Source organism: Eublepharis macularius, chromosome 9 (genome assembly GCF_028583425.1).
Source record: "Eublepharis macularius isolate TG4126 chromosome 9, MPM_Emac_v1.0, whole genome shotgun sequence".
Classification (NCBI taxonomy): domain Eukaryota; kingdom Metazoa; phylum Chordata; class Lepidosauria; order Squamata; family Eublepharidae; genus Eublepharis; species Eublepharis macularius.
Window position 1 is genome coordinate 63,622,619 of NC_072798.1, and position 19,404 is coordinate 63,642,022.

General features: G+C 43.0%; 1 protein-coding gene across 3 annotated transcripts in view; it reads right to left on the minus strand.

Annotated features, from left to right (window-relative positions):
* Positions 1-850: 850 nt before the first annotated feature.
* Positions 851-19,404, minus strand: part of NUP107 (nucleoporin 107) — a 40,293-nt gene continuing 21,739 nt past the window's right edge. For all 3 annotated transcript variants that reach the window (XM_054988794.1, XM_054988795.1, XM_054988796.1), the window contains 11 exons: positions 19,132-19,201; positions 18,270-18,388; positions 16,571-16,609; positions 15,870-16,020; positions 14,205-14,311; positions 10,165-10,267; positions 9,870-10,030; positions 9,214-9,339; positions 5,078-5,191; positions 4,424-4,591; positions 851-2,499 (listed from right to left, as the gene is read on the minus strand). In XM_054988794.1, coding sequence (XP_054844769.1) covers positions 2,392-2,499; positions 4,424-4,591; positions 5,078-5,191; positions 9,214-9,339; positions 9,870-10,030; positions 10,165-10,267; positions 14,205-14,311; positions 15,870-16,020; positions 16,571-16,609; positions 18,270-18,388; positions 19,132-19,201 — 1,266 coding nt within the window. In that variant the 3' untranslated portion in view covers positions 851-2,391. The remainder of the gene's footprint in view (positions 2,500-4,423; positions 4,592-5,077; positions 5,192-9,213; positions 9,340-9,869; positions 10,031-10,164; positions 10,268-14,204; positions 14,312-15,869; positions 16,021-16,570; positions 16,610-18,269; positions 18,389-19,131; positions 19,202-19,404) is intronic.

A 19,404-nucleotide genomic window follows, 5' to 3' on the forward strand; every position in this document is an offset into this window, starting at 1 on the left:
AGATCAGCTGACAGACCCTGCCTTCGGAGGAGGAGGAGCTATATCCCAAAAGTATGGACTGCCCCACTCCTAGGACCACCGGAGAATGGCCATCACTCAATGTTGTCAATCTGTTCCCTCGCTCAGCATTGGCACTCCTAGCAAGGAGAAATGAGGAAGTGGGGCTTTGGCAGGCACCAAGGCTTACAGCAAGAGCAGCTGCACTCAGTGTGCTTTAGGATACCCCAGAGCACTGTAGGACTAGTGAGGCAGCAGCCTCAGCAGTTGAAGAGGACATCTTCAGCCTAAAGGAAGATAAGGACAATGGCCCAGGGTGCTTGCAAAACCTTCTCTCCTCACAGTGCAGTCCCTCATAATATGGCTAGTGATGCACCATCAACAAACAAAGGGCAGAAAATGTGTTGTTACCAATGAGAAACTGGACATAGTCACCCTGAAAGAGACAATGCCAAGTGATGTCTGAGGAGAGCCATTTTGGTGTAGTGGTTAAGAGCGCGGGACTCTAATCTGGAGAGCTGGGTTTGATTCTCCACTCCTTCATTTGAAGCCAGCTGGGTGACCTTCGGCTAGTCATAGCTCTCTAGAGCTCTCTCAGCCCCACCTACCTTTGTTGTGGGGATAACAACAAACTTTGTAAACCGCTCTGAGTGGGCATTAGGTTGTCCTGAAGGGCAGTATATAAATCAAATGTTATATTATTATTATAGTTGGTGCTGGCCATTTATATTAAATGAAACACACACACACACACACACACACTCCCAATGAGTGCTGGATAACAAAGCTTTTACTATATTGCTTTCAAACACAATAGAATTTCAGCAATATGCAATATAGCTCTTCAGCCACACGTCCTCATTAATACAAAACACATCTAAATAAAATTGCCAGGTAGCAGCAAGAGGACAGGGTTCTGTCGTGGGGGTGGGGGGCAGCATTGTTCCCTTACACTGACTTATATTTTTTCCAGCATTTCTAAGTTAGCTTCCTGTAGAGAAAATTGTCCAATCTGATAGGCATTATCAATGTATCTAATGTTCAATGTGGTCCTATCTGGGAAGAGCCTCTGCTCTGCTTTGCATACAGAAGATCTCAGGTTTAACACCCAGCATTGCCACTTAAAAGGACCAGGCAGTAGGTGATGTGAAAGACCTCTACTTGCAACTCTCGAGAACTGTGTAGATAATACTGACCTTGACAGATCAATGGTCTGATACAGTATAAGGCAGCTTCATGTGTGTTTATATGTATGAATAGACAAGACAGATCCTTCCACAGACCTGAAAGAAGCCTGAGGTTTGCAGAAAAATCTAAAATCTACAAACACAAAACATTGTGTTTTTAAAAAATCTATTAATAGAAGCAGTAACTTTAAGAAATGGATACCCTTTAAGATCTGTGGCCATTGTGGGGGTTGCTAGCATTTAAACCTTGGTTTCTGTCAGTAAAAGGTGTGTGTGTGTGGTGGTGGGGGGGAGACATGGCCATTTTCCAGAGCTATTTGGGCTTCCCTGTCCAACCCATTCCCCTCAATCCTCCCCATGACTGAGGACTCACTGGGGCCAAGTCCAGCAGCAACCACTGGGCAAGTTGCTACCATGCAATTTGCACAATTCACCCAGATGTGGTGGTTACATGATGCCAGTGGCAGCTGCCATACAACTTGTGCAACATGGCTAGGCTGGCAGTGGCCATCATACAGCTCAACTGAGCAACTTGCTACCACATGAGTGTTGCAACTTCACTAGTCTTTTTCCAGAGACAAAGGAGGGAAAGCTGACACCCTGTGTGATGTAGTGGTTAGAGAGACATACTATGACATACCAGATTCAAATCCTTACTCTGCCTAGGAAGTTTGCTGAGTGGCCTTGGACCAGTCACTCTGTCTCAGCCTAATCCACCTCATAGGGTTGTTGGTGAAGATAAAATGGAGGAGAGGATGATGATGCACGCGGCTTTGGATCCCCCACCGGGGAGATAGGTGGGGTATAATGAAATATATAATAAAACTGAAAACTGGAGGGGGGTACAGTGGGAAGGAAGCTGGAAAAGGGGACAGGATGTTAAGAGGAGAGAAAGGAAGTAGTGTGAGTAATGGGATATAGGAGGAAATGAAATGACTGCCCCCCACAAGTCCTTGTGGTTCCCTGCTTGTATACTTCTATTTGAAGCGATTCATTTTACACATTTAAGTGCAAACAATAATTTTATATTAAACATAGACCTGTAATTTTATTAAGAGAAATACAAATATCACTTACTGGCTTGGTATTTTACATATACAAAAATTCAAATACAAGCTTTCCATTTGAAAAGCATCAAAATGCATTTCAAAATAGTATCATTCATTCATACCACTGTTCAAAATTATTTTTACTAGGAATGGTAGAACTAAGACTGAATTTCATATCCAAGAGGATCCAAGCCCTGATCCAAAAGCATGAGGGAAGACTCCCTCATTTTCTGCAGCAGCTTTCGGAGTTCATCCTTAGTAAATACCTGGAAAGAGAAAGAGAGATGGTGATAAGTTCTGCTTAATTGCTGATATATCTTAGAAGTGGCTGCTGTTGGTGAAGCAGTCTTTGTTGGCAACTACTGCATGAGAAATTAGGAAAGAGCAATGACATTCACCTATGATAATGCCAGAATTGGGGTCTTGGGGACCGCTCTAATTGTGTCAACTTATACGGAATTTATTAGAAGGGCTTTTTAAACCCCAGCCCTTCTTTCTTAGTGCCTCTCTTCCTGGAAAGCTGGCATTCACTGAGGAAATTCAGTGAACCAGACATAAGGAATCTTGTTTCTTATGGATGCTACGCTGACAACTATGGGGAGTCTACTCATCATATGCCGCAAGTCCCGGCCTCCTCCATATTATTCCACTCCTTCTCCATGTCCCCTGCTCTCAAAAAATTACAAAAATGAGACAAAGCAAGCATGACAGTACAGATTTTTTTTATTTTGGATTTTTAATGCTGCTCTCTCCTGGGGAACCAGGCAAAGGTAGCTTTAGGAAGAAACAACACAAACATTAAAAGTTATAAATTAAACTCCAGCCTTTGAAAAACTCAGCCAGAGGAAAAGAAAAAATAAATGACCATCTTAAAATGAGTGTAATCATTTTCAGACTAAAAGCACACTATAAAATCTTTTTAAAAGATCAACCCCTTAATTAAAAGCATGGGAAAACAAAAACATTTTGGCCTAGTGCCAAAAAGAAAATAATGTAGGGTGCCAGAGGCAAGCCTCAAAAGGAGAGGCATCTCACAGATGAGGGGCCACTGCTGCAGAAGCTCCGTCTCTGACTGGCAACTGCCTCACTTCTGAAGGGGGGGGGGGGGCGCAGACTGCAGGCTTGTGAGGCAGATCTTAGCTGGAGAGTTGGACAGTCTGGGAGGAAGCAGTCCCTAAAGTACCCTGGCCCTGAGCCATTTGGGGCTTGTCAGATAAGAACCACCGCTATGCATCTCGCCTGGAAACAAATGGGCAGCCAGCACAGATCTTTCAACACCAGAGTGATATGATCCCTGCTCCCAGCCCGACAGTAGCCTGCCACATTCTGGACCAGCAGACGTTTCCAGACCCTTTTCAAAAGCAGCCCCATGTAGACCACATTACAGTAATCCAACCTGGGTGTAATTAGAGCACTGAAGCTGACATATCAGCCAAAGCTGTTAAAAGGCACTACATGCCACAAAGGAGTCCTGAGCAGCTTCTCCATTGACCAACACCACTTCCGCCCTGTCTGGACTGAACTTGTTTATTGGCCCTCATCCATCTCATTTACCTTCTCCAGGCACCAGTGCAGGACTCCCACAGACCCACCTGGCTTAGCTGTCAAGGATCTGGCTATCATCTGCATAATGATGGCACCACACTCCAAATCCCTGAATGATCTCTCTTGGTGGTTTCAGGCAGACGTTAAACAGTGTGGGGGATAAGATGGAAGCATGTGAGGTCCCACAGCATAAATGCCCCAGGGGTCAAGCAACAGGTTCTCAGCAACACCTTCTGGAATCTGCCTTTCAAGTAAGAGTGGAACAACCAAAGCGCAGTACCCCCTACTCCCAAGTCGACCAGCCTCTCCGGTAGGATACCATACTTGATGGTATCAAATGGTGTGGAAAGGTCCAGGACAAGCAACAGGGATGTGCCTTGCCAGTCACTCTCTCGGAAAAGATCAGTCAAGGCAACAAAGGCTGTTTTTATCCCAAATTAAAGCCCGAATCCAGACTGAATACCTAGACCCATTTCAGTCTCCTCCAAGACCGCCTGAGCCTGCAGCTGCAAAGCCATCACCCACTTAAGCACCTTAACCCTAAGCAATCCCTACAACTCAACAACCAAAGATTATCGAAGTAGAGTGGTTTTTGTATTTCAAATACAAACCCAGAGGGATCTCTGACCTCCTGAATTAACTTACCAAGTAGAGTTTGTGCCGCTCTGATGCAATCAAGTCAGCCAGCCGTAGATCCTCCTGATACTGTCCTGTCCTGTACAATACTGTATGAAGGAGGAAGCACATCATTGGCAAGCAGAGTTTTCGCAGCATGATCATTTGATGAGCGCGCTCAGGGTCATCTTCAGCATCCTTGATTTAAAAAAGTGGTATTAGTTTTAAGCAAAAATGCCCATCTTTAATTTTTCATTTATAATTATACTCCACTGCATTCCATTACGTTAAAACCCATGGGGATACACATAAACACACACATTTAACATTTTAGCACTAGTCATGCTATAACCTTGTACACACTCCAACTTAACCTGCTTACCAAAAGCAAACCCTAATTCACAGGTCTCAAATTTGGTCTTTCAGAGAAGTAGTGAAGGGTAACAACTGCTGCTTTTAAAAACAACAGGATACTATTTCTCCATAACCTTCTCTTTATGTAGTTTTCTGTACAGGAAATATTCCCATTGTAGGTTTTTCTAAATTTACACCGGAACCAGCATTAGATAATCCCAACTGAGAGCACATAAATACAAAGCAAATGCATAGCTGTGTGTTAGCTAAAAAGTACCAGTGCTGTTGGGTAGTTTTTAAATGACTCCTTGAAATAAGAATATACTATACCTCTCTGACATCAACCATCCAGCCTCCATCAACAAACAGTAAAACATTGTACATTTTTTCTTTCACATCAGCGGTAAGAGCATCCAAGAGACCTTTCCATAATCCATAATCTGCCTGAAAAAGAAAAGATGAAGTGAACCCATCCAGAAATGCTAAGTGGCACAATACTCTCTGGTTTCCTTACTATAGTTTATTGCATCCCCTCCCCACCCCCACCCCATAACATGTAAACAAGCCCAAAGGGGGAATTACTGCACAAGTTGCTCAGACTTTATTAATCTGTGCGGCTGACATACTAAATTAAATGGTTACCATTATGCAATTGCCTAAATAAGAAATGGGAACCCAAGCTCTAGTTCTCTAAAGCAAGCTTCAGCAGGGAGTAGGCTAAACAATTGTGCAAAACAAAGGGCACATGAATGAATAGTTGTAACTGGCTATCATTTAATTGCAGCTGCCAATTAAACTTGCTGTTAATCATTCTCAATTAAACTAAATCCACTAATTTACAATTGAATTAGAGAATGTTTCTAACAAAAAAATTGCAATTATTGAAGTCTAACTATTTAAAAAATTAACATTAGTTTTTCACTATTTCATTCACTAATGCTCACAAAATCAGCAGTTATCCTAGTTTAACAGCCATTTCTCATCCATGGATTATCTCTTTTGTATTTATTATTTAAAACATTCCATGCTGCCTGTCTCCCAGCATGGGATCAAAGGTGACGTACGAAACAATAAAATCAAGACAAAAATGAACACCTCAGTATAAAACAAACCGAAGTGCAGCTCACAGGCCAGAAGCAAAGGTGGCACTAGGAAAAGAGAACACCTCACACACCACCCTCCCACCCTGCAACAGAACGGACTTTGCCTTATGGATCTCCCTCAAGCAGGAAAGAATTCCATAACAGTAATGCAAGTGAAGAAACCACCTTCAAACCACTCTCAGATGGCACGGGCGCTTAGAAAAGGACGTATCAACAGGTGGGCAGGATCTATAGGAACTGATGTTTATTCAAGCACCTTGGCTTCAAAAATCATAACTAGCATATCGAATAGTGCCTGCAAACAAAACTGGAGCTACTGGATATCTTTTAATAAAGCTGCAACATACAACAGGTTCCAGCTGAAAGTATAGCCACTGTAGTCTGAGCCAGCAGCAGTCTCCAAAGGGCTTCCACCTACAGAGTGTTACAGAAATAAAATCTGGATGTTCCTAGGGCATATATCACTGTAGCAAAATCATTTCTTTCCAGGAATTGATGGGCTGGCAAACCAGTCCAAGCATGACAAAGGTCACTCTGGGCTATGGATGCCACCAGGATGGTATGATGGATGGCATGGGGCTTCATCTCTGAAGTCTTCAACTTGCACACTTAGAGAGCACACAGCGTTTCACTCTGATGGTGAGTAATGCACAAAGAGGGCACTTAGCACTACAGAGGGGGTACTTGGCATTTACACTGAAGGGAAGGAGCAATGCTCCTTGCTGTGTGACTAAGGTGTCTCATTTCAGAACCCTTATTGGTACTCTGTCTCCAGAAAAGACCCCCAAGGGAGCAACCACATACTGAGAGGTGAGCAGGGTGTGGGATCCAACAGGCCTGGCCCAGGAGTCTGCACCTGCCTCCCCTTCCCCTAGCATACACCCTGAGTGCTGCCTTGATAATGCAAGCTCCTACAGCCAAGGCTAGCAGTGCGTGTGTATGGGGCAATCCGATACAGCTGCACTCAGTGGTATGCCTCATATCATGCAATGGGGCATACTCCCAGGAAAGTGTACCTAGAAGTGCCCCATACCAGTTTGTTGACATAGTCCCTTGTCAGGGTGTTTTCTCCCTCCAGGTGGAGAACATGGCAAAACTGGAATTGGATGTGTATGTGACTGCCAGCTGCCCCTCTACGCTCTGTGGATCTGCTGGCCAAGCAACCATGGGACCTGTTGTATTGCACGATCAGAGCTCTATCCAGCAGCAGATGGGGTAGATACAGTTAAGGTGCAACCGACACAGCGGATAAGTGTCACTAGAATGGCTATGGCCCAAGCTGGGGGCGGGGGGGGGGAAGGTATCCTAACAAATGGACCCTCCCTCCATGGAGGGGAACCACAGATACTACTGGGGCCCCACTGACATAGCTGCAAGGGTCAGGAGGACCACTTTACTGTTTATCATAATTGTGTGTGCCTCTGTTTGGCATCTGTGCAGGCGACAATCAACAGGAATAATAACATTAGATTTATATACAGCATTTCAGAACAACTTAAATTCCACTCAGAGCAGTTTACAAAGTGTGTTATTATTATCCTCATAACAATCACCCTGTGAGGTGGGTGGGGCTGAGAGAGCTCTGAAAGAGCTGTGATGGCCCAAGATCACCCAGCTGGCTTCAAGCAGAGGAGCAGGGAATCAAGCCCGGCTCTCCAGATTAGAGTCCTGCTGCTCTTAACCACTACATCAAAATGAGAGGTTGATGTTCCTTGTGTGGTATGGGTTGGCTGCAGGATCTTGTAGCTCTGCCATGAGGCTGCCATCCCACTGGTTCCAGTCCATCTCCTGCAGCATTCTATCTCAAGTAGTTGTCTGGAAGGTCTTCCGCCGCCCTCACAGGTATACTGTGATAAGGACGGCCCATTTCCCAGTGTCTTGCTGGAGCAACTTGTAAAGGCACAGGGGCCATACAGGATACTTTGTTACTATTTCCCTGTAGCTGTACTATAAAGTCTGGAATGAACTCTGCCCTTGTGTGGTTTTTACTGAGCCGATGAGCTTTGTTCCCCGATCTTTCCCAGCTGGCCATTCTCTGACCCCTTCTGTGATTTCCCTACAGTGCCTCCCAGAATGATCTCCTTTCCACACATCGGAGGGGTTGGGCTCAGCTTCCGTGGCTCATGCTGGGACTGATGTTTTCAGTCCTTGCGGTGCCACTGCACTTGTTTTGCTTAGCTGTAAAATATAACAATCCAGTGGCACCTTAAAGACTGACGACATGCAATTCACTATCAGCTTTTAGGCACGGCAGCTCACCTCTTCAGCACACGGCCACCCCTCTGCAGTCTCCACCCCTTCCCACTCACACACAGTGCTGGCTGCAGTCTGCACAGGGAGCAGGCTGGGGGTGGTCTAAGGGGAGAGGGATGGGCAGGTCTCTGAGACTCCCACTCTCCCCAAACACAGCCGGCATATGATAAGCCACGTAGGCTGGCAGTGCAGGGCACAAGGGTGCAACATGGAGGGATCACGAAGGGGTGTATCAAGAGATGATGATGGCTGTCTGGATGTCAGCTGGGCTGTCCTGCTTCCCCTTTCCACAGTTTGAGAGGGTGAAATGTCAACTCCAAAACATTTGCCTGCCTCTGGTCTCTCCTGATGGGATTGAAACAAGAGGCCTGGCAATACAATCTCAGCATCTTGCTGCTGTGTTACGCCTGGTCCCATATGGCTGCTGGTGGTATCCTGGCTGCAGGGGAGTGTCTAATGCCAGATAGCATGCCTCTTTTGTGTCTGCCTTCTTGGCCCAGTAGGTAGGTTGCTGGTCTTGAGTGTGCGGGCTGAGGGTTTGAGCCCAGCCTCTTGTCTTTTTTTCTTTTCTCCCTTTTTGGGAGAAGGATGTGCATAGCTTGGAGCAGAGATGGGTGTGTATGGCCAGCACTATTTGCTGTTGGTCAGACCCCTGCCAGGTTACAGGTGGGTGTCCTGTCTGCTGCATGGCTTCCTTTCCCCTGTAGTCTATGAGAGAAATTACTTGGGCCACATGCCTCTGTTGGGGGCTGTGCTGTCGCTCCTCTGTTGATGATGTGCCGTCCTCTGTCACTCTGTGACGGGGAGAGTGGCATTGGCAGGTAGTGACTGGTTGTGCCTGTGTGTGCCACTCAAAGGAATGATATCAGGTGCCACTGCCTGACTGGTGGAGGTTTCTGGGGTTGCAGTGGACTCTGGTGTGCTCACAGCGTAGTCTGTGCCTTATTTCACCCCCACAGAACACTGACAGGGATCTGACCAGTGCCATGGCTAGTATGTGGGTGGGTGGCCGCGACTGCTGCAGCAGCCCTCAGGGCTGTGCTGTTTATAGGACAAAAGTTGTACTTCAACATTAGCAGGAAGAAAAAAATACTTCAAGAGCTTATTTACCTCATACTTCTTCTCCTTAAGTTCATGAGCCACTTTCTCAGTGAAACTTGCTTGTGAAAGTTGGCCAGGTGCCTGTGGCATTGAGCTCATGTGTTTAAACCACTCATTGAAGGCTTCATGAGCTTCCTAAATTGGATTGGAAATACTCAGTCATTTTCACATACTTATCTAGATAATTATTTAGTAATATATAAAAGATATTTTTACCAATGGAGCGCTTAGACATCTTGATTCCTGAACAACTATTTTAAATATTTTAAATCCCAGGCAATAAAAAATATTTGTGTCTTACTGTTCAACATTTGATCAAAATATGATCTATAAAACTATTTAAATTCACTTCTCAACTAAAGCAAATTTAAAAGAAGACATTTCAAATATACTTATAAAAAAAAGTGAAGGAATTATTAAAAAACTTAACATGAGGCCTGACTGCTTACCAGGGCTTAATGCGAGTGAAGGCTCAGATGCAGAAAAAGTTTTCAGGCAAATAATAAATTTATTTTATAAAGGATCTAAATGTATGAACAGAACAAGTTTCATTAATCCCTATTAATGTGTAGTCTACACATCTTACGTCTACACATCTGGGAGGCAGATCTGAGAGGACGAGACTTCTAGGAATCTCTTTTTGGAGTTTAGTAGCTGAATCTTACCAAGTATGCTCTGATACACAAATGCTCTCTAATAGCATTGTCATCTTCAGCTGGAAGAGGACTATCCATTCCTTGCTCTTCCCACTGATTGTATATTTCTGCTATAGAGTCTTGTGGAATTTTTATGAACACATCTTTTGCTGCTTCATGTTTCTTAGATGCTGTTAAAGACAACGTTTAAGAAAACAGTAATCCCATTAGGTAAGCATAATCACTAAAATGACTCTTTTCAAGATTAATGCTTTTTCCATTTTTTAATTAAAAATTGAAAAGTTGGTAAGTAAAACTGCAGTACCCAAGAACTTCCTCATGATGGCATTGCTTTGCTTAAGTGCTTCAGCTCTCTGAGCAGGATCAAATACCAGCCAGTCAATTACATCAATCTTCAAGCGATCTTCCTGAAAAATCAATACAGTTAAACAAATTTACTGGTGAGTTTTTGACAACACAACAGAAGCTAAAGACCCTGGAGACAATCCACAGAACTTTGGGAATAGCACTGCATGTCTAATGGGGCTTTGGATTTGTGTTTCTCTAACACAGTGTCACTCACTCGGTGGCTTGTGGACAGTCACATTTGCAATTAGCATCAACAGAAAGAGACACATTTACTTTCATTCTAGGCATGAGGCCTGCACTTCAGGGAAGCTCACAGCTTACCCATCCCTTTGGCAGCCGTTTCAGTGCAGGAACCACCTGCCAACCACAAGCGTCACTGGCTTTGCCCTCTTTCCTGAAATGCGGAGCAGGTGCCACATCAGAGAACTGTGCTCAGAAGAGCCAAAGAGCCAAATGTAGCTTCTGAGCCACGCAGTGAGTATCACTGCTCCAACAGCAGACCTTTCTCCACCCCCCCCAAAGTCACATGACAATCACCTCTGAATATCAGGAAGTTTCAATACAAGTATTTTTCCTCCAAGGAAAGAAAAGATCCAGGGGGCCTGCGAAGATTCTTCGACATCAACAAGCCACTCTTTGGGTCATATCCATAGAACTTAATGATACATTTGTACTCATATCCGGACAATATGAACACAGATTGGGGGGGGGGGAGAGACATAATACCTTCCTCCAACAAAGAAATAAAGTTATTGAGGCTCAGTCAGCCGCTTGTATGTCCCACATGCCCGAAGGCAAAATTTAGCAACTTTATTGGTTATCTCCTGAAAAGAGTCTGCAAAAAGGAGGGAGGCGTAGAGTTGTTCTTCCTCTGCATCAACATTTCTGCATGATTTTAAGGAGTTCAGTTATAGTGAAAACAGGAGGGAAGTTCCTTATTCTATATTCTGGTTTTGGAAAATTATGGAGTATGTAACTTGAAGACAGTCACAGTGCCCAAACATTATTTGGGGCGGGGGGTGGGTGGGGGGGGGACCCAGAACAAACTTGTAAAGCAACACTCCCACACTAGCACCTAAGGTTGCCAACTTCATGTTAAGAAATTCCTAGATATTTGGGATTGGAGCCTGAGTATTGAGGGGTTTGAGGAGGGATCTCAGTGGTGTATACGGAGTCCACCCTTCAAAGCAGTCTTCTTCTCTAGGGGAAATTATCTCTGTTGTCTGGAGATCAGTTGTAATTCCAGAAGATCTTCAGGCCACACCTGGAGATTGGCAGCCCTACAATCCCTCATTCCATACATACAATCTCACGAACCATTAAAAAGTTTTAGTTATGAAATTACTGTTCCACATTATGTTTCCAAAATATGTCCTTTTTGCTACTTTTGGTCTCTTAAAAGGGATTTATCCTGTCAATAATTAAAAAAAAAATCTAATGGACCAGCATGGCTGCAAAGATAAGGCCAATAGATGCTTTATTGTTCTGGCCTTTTTCATTGCAAAATCATGAACTAGCCACCCAAAGTCAATTTCGCTTGCAAGTTCACACTCAATCGACAAGATGGCTAGGTGGCTTAATTGTTCTTGCTCCATTGTAGAACACTGGCAGTTTTTGATGAATGCTAGTTTGTCGAAACTTCTTTCAGCTTCTTCCACAGTCATTGACAGTGTGCAAAGGATTCATAGGGCTATGCACATTTCACTGAAAACTAGTTGCCACAGACTGAGTCTCTATATTGAAATAATTTTCATCTTGATTTTTTCATCTGCTTCCCTAGTTACGGTGTTGTTGCCTGACAGCTGAAAGGCCTTGTTTGATTTGAAAAACTGGATGACAGAGTGGTGTCCTTTAGCTTCTTTTTGTCCCCCTTTACCTCTTTATACTTCTGGCTGCTTGATTTGTATTTATAGCCAACACCAAACATGGCAGCATGGAGCATGTGCACTTGTGACCGTGAGTGAATTAGACACTTGCTCACATATATTTTGGGCCTGCAAATCCTACCAGAAGCAGCAGCAGCATTTTCTCCCACAGTCCTATGGTACTTTGCTTTGCCTTTCCTATCTGGTATCTCCCTCCCAGAAGAACTCTGGGATTGGTAGTTCTTGACATGATAGACCAAAGAGGCCCAGAAGCTCTCCACATTGCTTGAGAATGCTGATCTAATGCTACTACTTAGTGGCACCAGCACATCTCGCAAGGCCTTTCATGGCCTTGGTCCCTCATATCTATGTTACCGCCTCTCCTATGCTCCACCATGGCAGCTTCGTCCATCCAAACCAGGCCTTTTGCAGGTACCACCCTACAAATGGGTAAAATCAACACTGTATAAGCACATTCTCTGTAATGGCCTCCACTTTATGGAACGGCCTACCTGAAAAGGTCAGGAAAGCTCCCACTTTCCTGGCTTTCTGCAAATTGTGCAAAAATGAATTATTCAGGAGGTTTGTTTGGCTTCTTTTAATGCAGGTAGGAGGGCTGTACCATAAGGAAATGGTTCAGAAAGATGCCTAGTAAAGGGTCAGGGAATACACACTATACTACTGTGTACAGTCTGCTGCTGTAAGTATGCTCCTACTAGGCAACTTCTGCATTGTATAGTGTTTCATGTTTAATTGCTTGTGCTTTAAATAAGATCCGGACAACAGACACAAGGAAATAAGTTTCCACAAATATCTTCAGGCATGATCTACAGTTTATCCTCAATTTTTTCCTCATGGTAATAGGGATTGCAGGAGGGAAGGCAGCATGGTATAGCCTGTTCTTGGAAGCTAAGCAAGGTTGGTACTTGGATGTGCAATCACCAAGGAAGACTCTGCAGAGGAAGGGACTGACAAACCACTTCTGCTTCTCACTTGCCTTGAAAGCCCCTTGCAGGGGTTGCCATAAGCCAATTACGACTTGATGGCATAAACACACACGCAATAGGGACCGCAGCCTGGACCAGGCCCCTTTGGACTCAGTAAAGGGTACCCTTCCACCCCATGTGGGGGCCCTGGAAAGTCATCACATCCCCCCCCCAAAAAAAACTGGGGGAGAGGGGAGAGAGATCAGGGACAGAACAAGTGTTTTAGCTGTATCTGTCAGGTGTACAGAGTTGGCTGATGGATTTTTACCAATTTTCCCCTCCCACAGCAGACCTCCAATTCACGCCTGCCCCCCTTTCCTGGGAGGTTCCCTGTCCCTAAGAGCAGTATTTCGGGCTACAGCAAGATAGGGGGCATGGTAGTCCTATTTTGCTGACAGAAATCCCTTTTGTCAGCAGAGATTGTCCATCGGATGTAAACCTTCAAAACTGCTTTTCATGGGAAATGACAGAAATACATCAGATACTCTTTTCAGTTTTTTTTTCTGTAGAAAGCTACATAAGGGGTGTGATGACACTCTCACTGAAACACACTGATGTAGGAAGTCTCTCTCTCTTCCCCAACCATCTGTTATTGCTCATTAAAAGAACATAAATCAGCTGGATGGTCTAGTGCTTTCCTGGGTCATTCCAGCGCATATATTTACATTCCAACACATATACATTTACACTGATGGAAGACGCTGGATCTCCAATCTGTGTAGTACTGCCAAATAAAAACAAAGGCCAACTGGAGGAAACTGAAAGTGAAGACAATATGCACACACCCTTTGTTAATATACACTTTAAAATTTCACTATACGAATGGATGCTTGTTATTAGTAGAATTCTGATCCTAACCACAACTCCACTGTTAAGGTATTTTGCTGCTACTCTGGCATGAAAGCAGGTTTATTTCATACCAATTTTATGAGCAGCATTTAGGCCCCCACTAAATTACAGTTTAGATTTAATTTAAAAGGAAAAAGGATGTCTCTCTTCTGCAACTGTGCTACAACACTCCCCCCGCCTCCCAGACATCTATATCTGGAAAAACAAAAAACAGGAATTACAGGGAAGAAATCTTGTGCTGCATTTTACATCCAGTAGCATCTGCATTACAGGCAGAATATACTAGCACTGCTCACCTTGGTGGTGCCTGTATCAATTGCAAGATCATGGTGAGTGAACTCACTCGCATCTTTTTTGCGAATATTTTCTACAACGGTTTTTGTAATGGTTGCAACTTCCAAACCTGCATTTAAAAGCAAAATGTATATTGTCAATTATGCAGAAATATCAAGGACTTCTAGGAAAAACAAATGTGCTCAAATACAGATTACAGAACTTGGAAGGTATCAAGGGTATTTATCAAGACCAGAGGGTTTTAAAGAATATTGATACAGAAGGTTCCCCAGCAGAACTTTTGCAGAAGTAAATAGCCGATTTTACAAATTAAATTCCATTTCTAAGTGTTAACAGAAGAGAGTCCAATGTAAATCCAACATCAGGTTAAAACTGTGCATTAAATACAACACTTCAAAATCATGACTTGCATCCACAGGACTACAACTGGAGGCTTCCTCACAGAATACCCCTCTCCCATCACATTCCTTTCCCCTATTCCCATTTTTTCCTTCCTATTTGTGACAGGCAGAGCACCGAAATGCATCCCAGTGACCCAGGCCCCAGCAGTGCTCCGAACCAGCCAGCAGGAGCTGTAAGAGAAGTTATGGTCTGACAGGAGAAGGTTAAGTTAGTCAGAACTGAGGTATCGACAGTTAGGTTTTGAGAGTTAAGAGGTTGGAAGCTGTGAGTGAGAGAAGGGTTTGGTTAACTGGGATGTGAATTAAGGACTGAGGAGATATATCTTTGGATAACTTCTCCTGTCAGAGTAATTTAGAGATTACCGGTTTTGCTGGGCTTAGCAAGGAACTTCATTGCAACAGAGTGCTGTATTTAATTTAATTTATTAGATTTATATTCCACCCTCCCCACGCCAGCAGGCTCAGGGCAGATTACAATTTGCATACAAATTTAAAATACATCTAACGGTTCACACAGTTGAAAATTATAAATTCCAGTTTTTACATTTTTCCAATAAACATTCAAAGAGAGAGAGAGAGAGAGAGAGAGAGAGAGAGAGAGAGAGAGAGAGAGAGAGACGCACGCACGCACCCCCCACCCCCACCCCCCAGCTTTATGTTATAAAAATGGTAGTGAGAAATTTCTCCTTAGGAACACTGTCTGACACCAAACATCCAACAGCTCTTGATGAAGTGCTAATACTTACCTCAGTTGTGGATTTTTAAAAATAAAGTTTTTATCTGTTCACTTTAAAAAGCAAACCATCATGTTTACCTGTTATAAATCCAGGCTTGGATAGGCTTATATTCAGCCCCAGACTCTATTTCCTTGGACCAAATTTTATTTTTTACAAGCAACTCTGGGGCTGTAAAGCAGGTGGGAAATTGGGGGACATCATGAAAATCCTGTGGATTTTTTTAGCGCCCCCCCGCCAAATCCATTACACTGCTCCTTCCCTAATAGGTGAGAGCCTTTGGAAACTGGATTGTGGAACAGAAGGTATCAATGGGAAAGGAAAGTCATACATCACACTCACACGTGTACAAAAGTGCCCCTTCTTCTTATGCATGGATTGGTTTTGATTTTAGCCACAACATTTTCACTGAGATGCAGTTATTTAAGAATAATGAATGTTAAGAATAATGAATGTTAAGAATACTGGCATTAAGTGTTACCTAAGAAAACAGAATGTTACTCCTCAATATATTATTTAAAATATTTCTTACCTGCTTCCTTTGCTAGCTTGAGGCAGTGGTGGCGTTGCTCAGTTTCAGTGACATCTTCCAAGAATACAGCATACTGAACAATACCTACATCTTGCGGTAAGTGGCTGACATAATATGCTATAAGATCTGTGTGCTTCTCACATATTAACCGCTGAAGCATAAAAATGTTTAACAAGCATATAATAAATAGTCTTTCATCACACAACCCATTCGTTCCATGTTTCATACATGACAGAACCTGCATGTTTTTGAAATATGATATTGCTATTTTGCATTCTACAATATTTTATGATACACTGAACTTATAAAACAAGTCTATTCAACTGCTTTTCAGAAAATATCACCCTCATTCTAAAATGTAGTAAACATAGGTAGCCATCTTCAGCTAATAGTTTATTGCCAGCTCATTTATGACTACATTTCTATTCAGAGAAGAAAAAACTGTTCTAAGCACATTCCGAGAACCAGTGTGGTAAAGTGGACAGAGCGTCAGGCGGGGACTGGAGAAACGCAAATCCCCACTTTGCCATGGAAGCTCGCTGGGTTACCGTAGATCAGTCATTCAGCCTTGCCCACTTCATAGGGTGGCTGTTGCAATGATAAAATGGAGGGAGGAAGAATGATGTGTAAACTGTTTTAGGTTCCCATTGGGGAGAGTGGTATCTAATAAAATGGAACCATGTAAGTATCAAGAGACTTACCTGAATGTAGGTTTTCAAAACATCAACGGAAACTTCTTCCTTAATGGAAAAAGCAGATACTGGGTTTAATAAAATATGCTAAGAGAAGCATCCAAGATTATCTCTGCCGTTTGCTGTTTTTCTATACAATATGAAACTGTTCACTGTGACTTTTCTTTACAACCAAGTACAAAGGACATTGTTCATGCTTGCATCACAATGCTAGCCATTTCTTAAAAGGTCAAAAATTAATTTAATGAAATCTCTGGTTATGAAACATTCCATATTAACTTCTTTAGTTTGGAAATAATAGCTTTACATGCAATCTTGGCAACAAGATATGTTATGATGGCATTCCTCATTTCAGGGGGATAACTAAGATTCTACTGAAAACTTGCCTTTTCCTTTATTAACTGTTGTGTATCAAGTTTCTTCCTCCAACTCCTATTCTAAGTGTGCCAAATGAGGATGAAGTAGTTTGCTAAGAGGTTCTAGTAGCTAAGGTAATGGGGAGAATGCTGGGGGTGTGAGTGAAAGGTAGACTAGAGTGACAGAACTTGGTTTGCCTTCACTTTAAGTTAGTGGTTCTGCCACGAACTTATCAACTCCATTATCTAGGTATGGCCCTGAAGCAAGCCAGGGTGAGCAACTCCTGCAGTACTAAGCAGAGCTGCCAGGGCTTGGCTTGGCTCTCTTTGCTCCTGGCTGTTGGCAACCCTCCAAGGCAGCATCCTACCAAGACCTTTCCAAGTAATTTAAGGGGCCAGTCTGCCCTTGCCATGATCTCTCTTCCTGTGTATGTGCATTTTGGTTTTAAGAGAAAGCTGTTTTTTAAGTGTATATAGTTAAAAATATGTAAATACATTGCTATAAATACTGAATTGTTGGTCAGGATTTTCAAATCTAACATAATTTTAATATCTCTAAATAAACATTATCAAGAGACTTTATATATGCACTGGATCCCTACAACTCCCAATGACAGGTTTTGAACAAAAACGATCACAAACATTGACAAGATAAACTTATGGTTGTTGTGGGTTTTCTGGGCTGTATTGCCGTGGTCTTGGCATTGTAGTTCCTGACGTTTCGCCAGCAGCTGTGGCTGGCATCTTCAGAGGTGTAGCACCAAAAGACAGAGATCTCTCAGTGTCACAGTGTGGAAAAGATGTAGGTCATTTGTATCTACTCAGGAGGGGTGGGGTTGAGCTGAGTCATCCTGTAAGAGTTTCCCAGGGTGTGGAATGCTAATGGCGGGAGGCTTCACTGTATCCTGAGGAGGTTCTTTTGCATACGGATTGGTGCTTGATGTGCTAATCTTCTCTGCAGGGCTATTGTCGGGGATAGAGTGTTTTGTTAGCCTGGTGTTTTTCAGAACTGGAAATCATGCTCTGTTCATTCTTAAGGTTTCTTCTTTCCTGTTGAAGTTTTGCTTATGCTTGTGAATTTCAATGGCTTCCCTGTGCAGTCTGACAAAGTAGTTGGAAGTGTTGTCCAGTATTTTGGTGTCCTGGAATAAGATACTGTGCCCTGTTTGAGTGGCACTGTGACACTGAGAGATCTCTGTCTTTTGGTGCTACACCTCTGAAGATGCCAGCCACAGCTGCTGGCGAAACGTCAGGAACTACAATGCCAAGACCACGGCAATACAGCCCGGAAAACCCACAACAACCATCGTTCTCCGGCCGTGAAAGCCTTCGACAATACAAGATAAACTTACTTTGGCTTGTAGTCCCAATGTGCGGAAAAATAAGATGAGGTGAGTCATGAACCGAAGCAGGTGTCCTGGAAGGACATTTCTGTCTTTGGATAGCCATCTATTAAATTCATCCATCAAGCCTGAGCAAAGAAAGGCCTCAGTTAGCTTTGACACTAGAAATGTTTTGTGTGTAGCAACACTGGTCTACATAATGATACCAATACAATATCCTAGATCTGGAAGCACAGGTGATGAGACACCAAACTGAGCTTAAATTACCATTTTATTAAATTCATTTTCATGAGCCATACTAGAGATCACTATCACTCAAATACAGGATTTAATTACAGTATGGCTCAACAAGGTCACTCCTAAACTCGGTGACTGTGTGCCTATCAGGAAGACACACAGTAAGAGTTTGATACATACATGGAGGTACGTATCTTGTATGTTTCAGGTATGCAGAAAAAGAACACCCTTCCCCAAAAGGACTGAGCTTGATCCATGAAGCAAGGAATGCTGTGAGCAGCTGAATGTCACTTAATGAGAAAAGGAATGGGGAGATTGTCCTTCTCAAGCCCTAGGAGCTTCTTGGAGAGGAACATGGGAGAGGGATTCCCCAATGATTAATTCCCCCCACCCCCATTTTTGTAGGCCCATTATCTGTGTATACTGACTTCTAATTTGTGCCTCAAGGGACCATATGAGGTACCATGACCAATATCAAAAAGGATAATTTACAAAATCCTTTTACAGCTTTGGATTTATTGTAGGATCTTTGTTCTTTCCAAATGAAAGTAGCTTAGAAGGGAGAATGCTTTCTAGCACAGAGATACTATAAGAAAAGCAGCAGACATGACGAGCATGCTGGCAGCAAGCTTACCATCCACATTTCCCAGGATAACAAATTTCTGAATCACATGGTAATGTTCTTGATTCTCTTCTAAAACTCTCTGCAAAATAGTTTATACTGTCTGTGAAGACACACTGTGTAATTATACGCTGTGTAATTATACTCATAGCAAAGACATGTATTTTGTATATGATTTTTTTGTTCTTTAACATAGTTCGTCCTTTGACTCTATGCTGCAGTATAGAGCTATATTAAAGGAAAATAGTTCCATACAATAAACAATTGTTACTGAAAACTGCACAA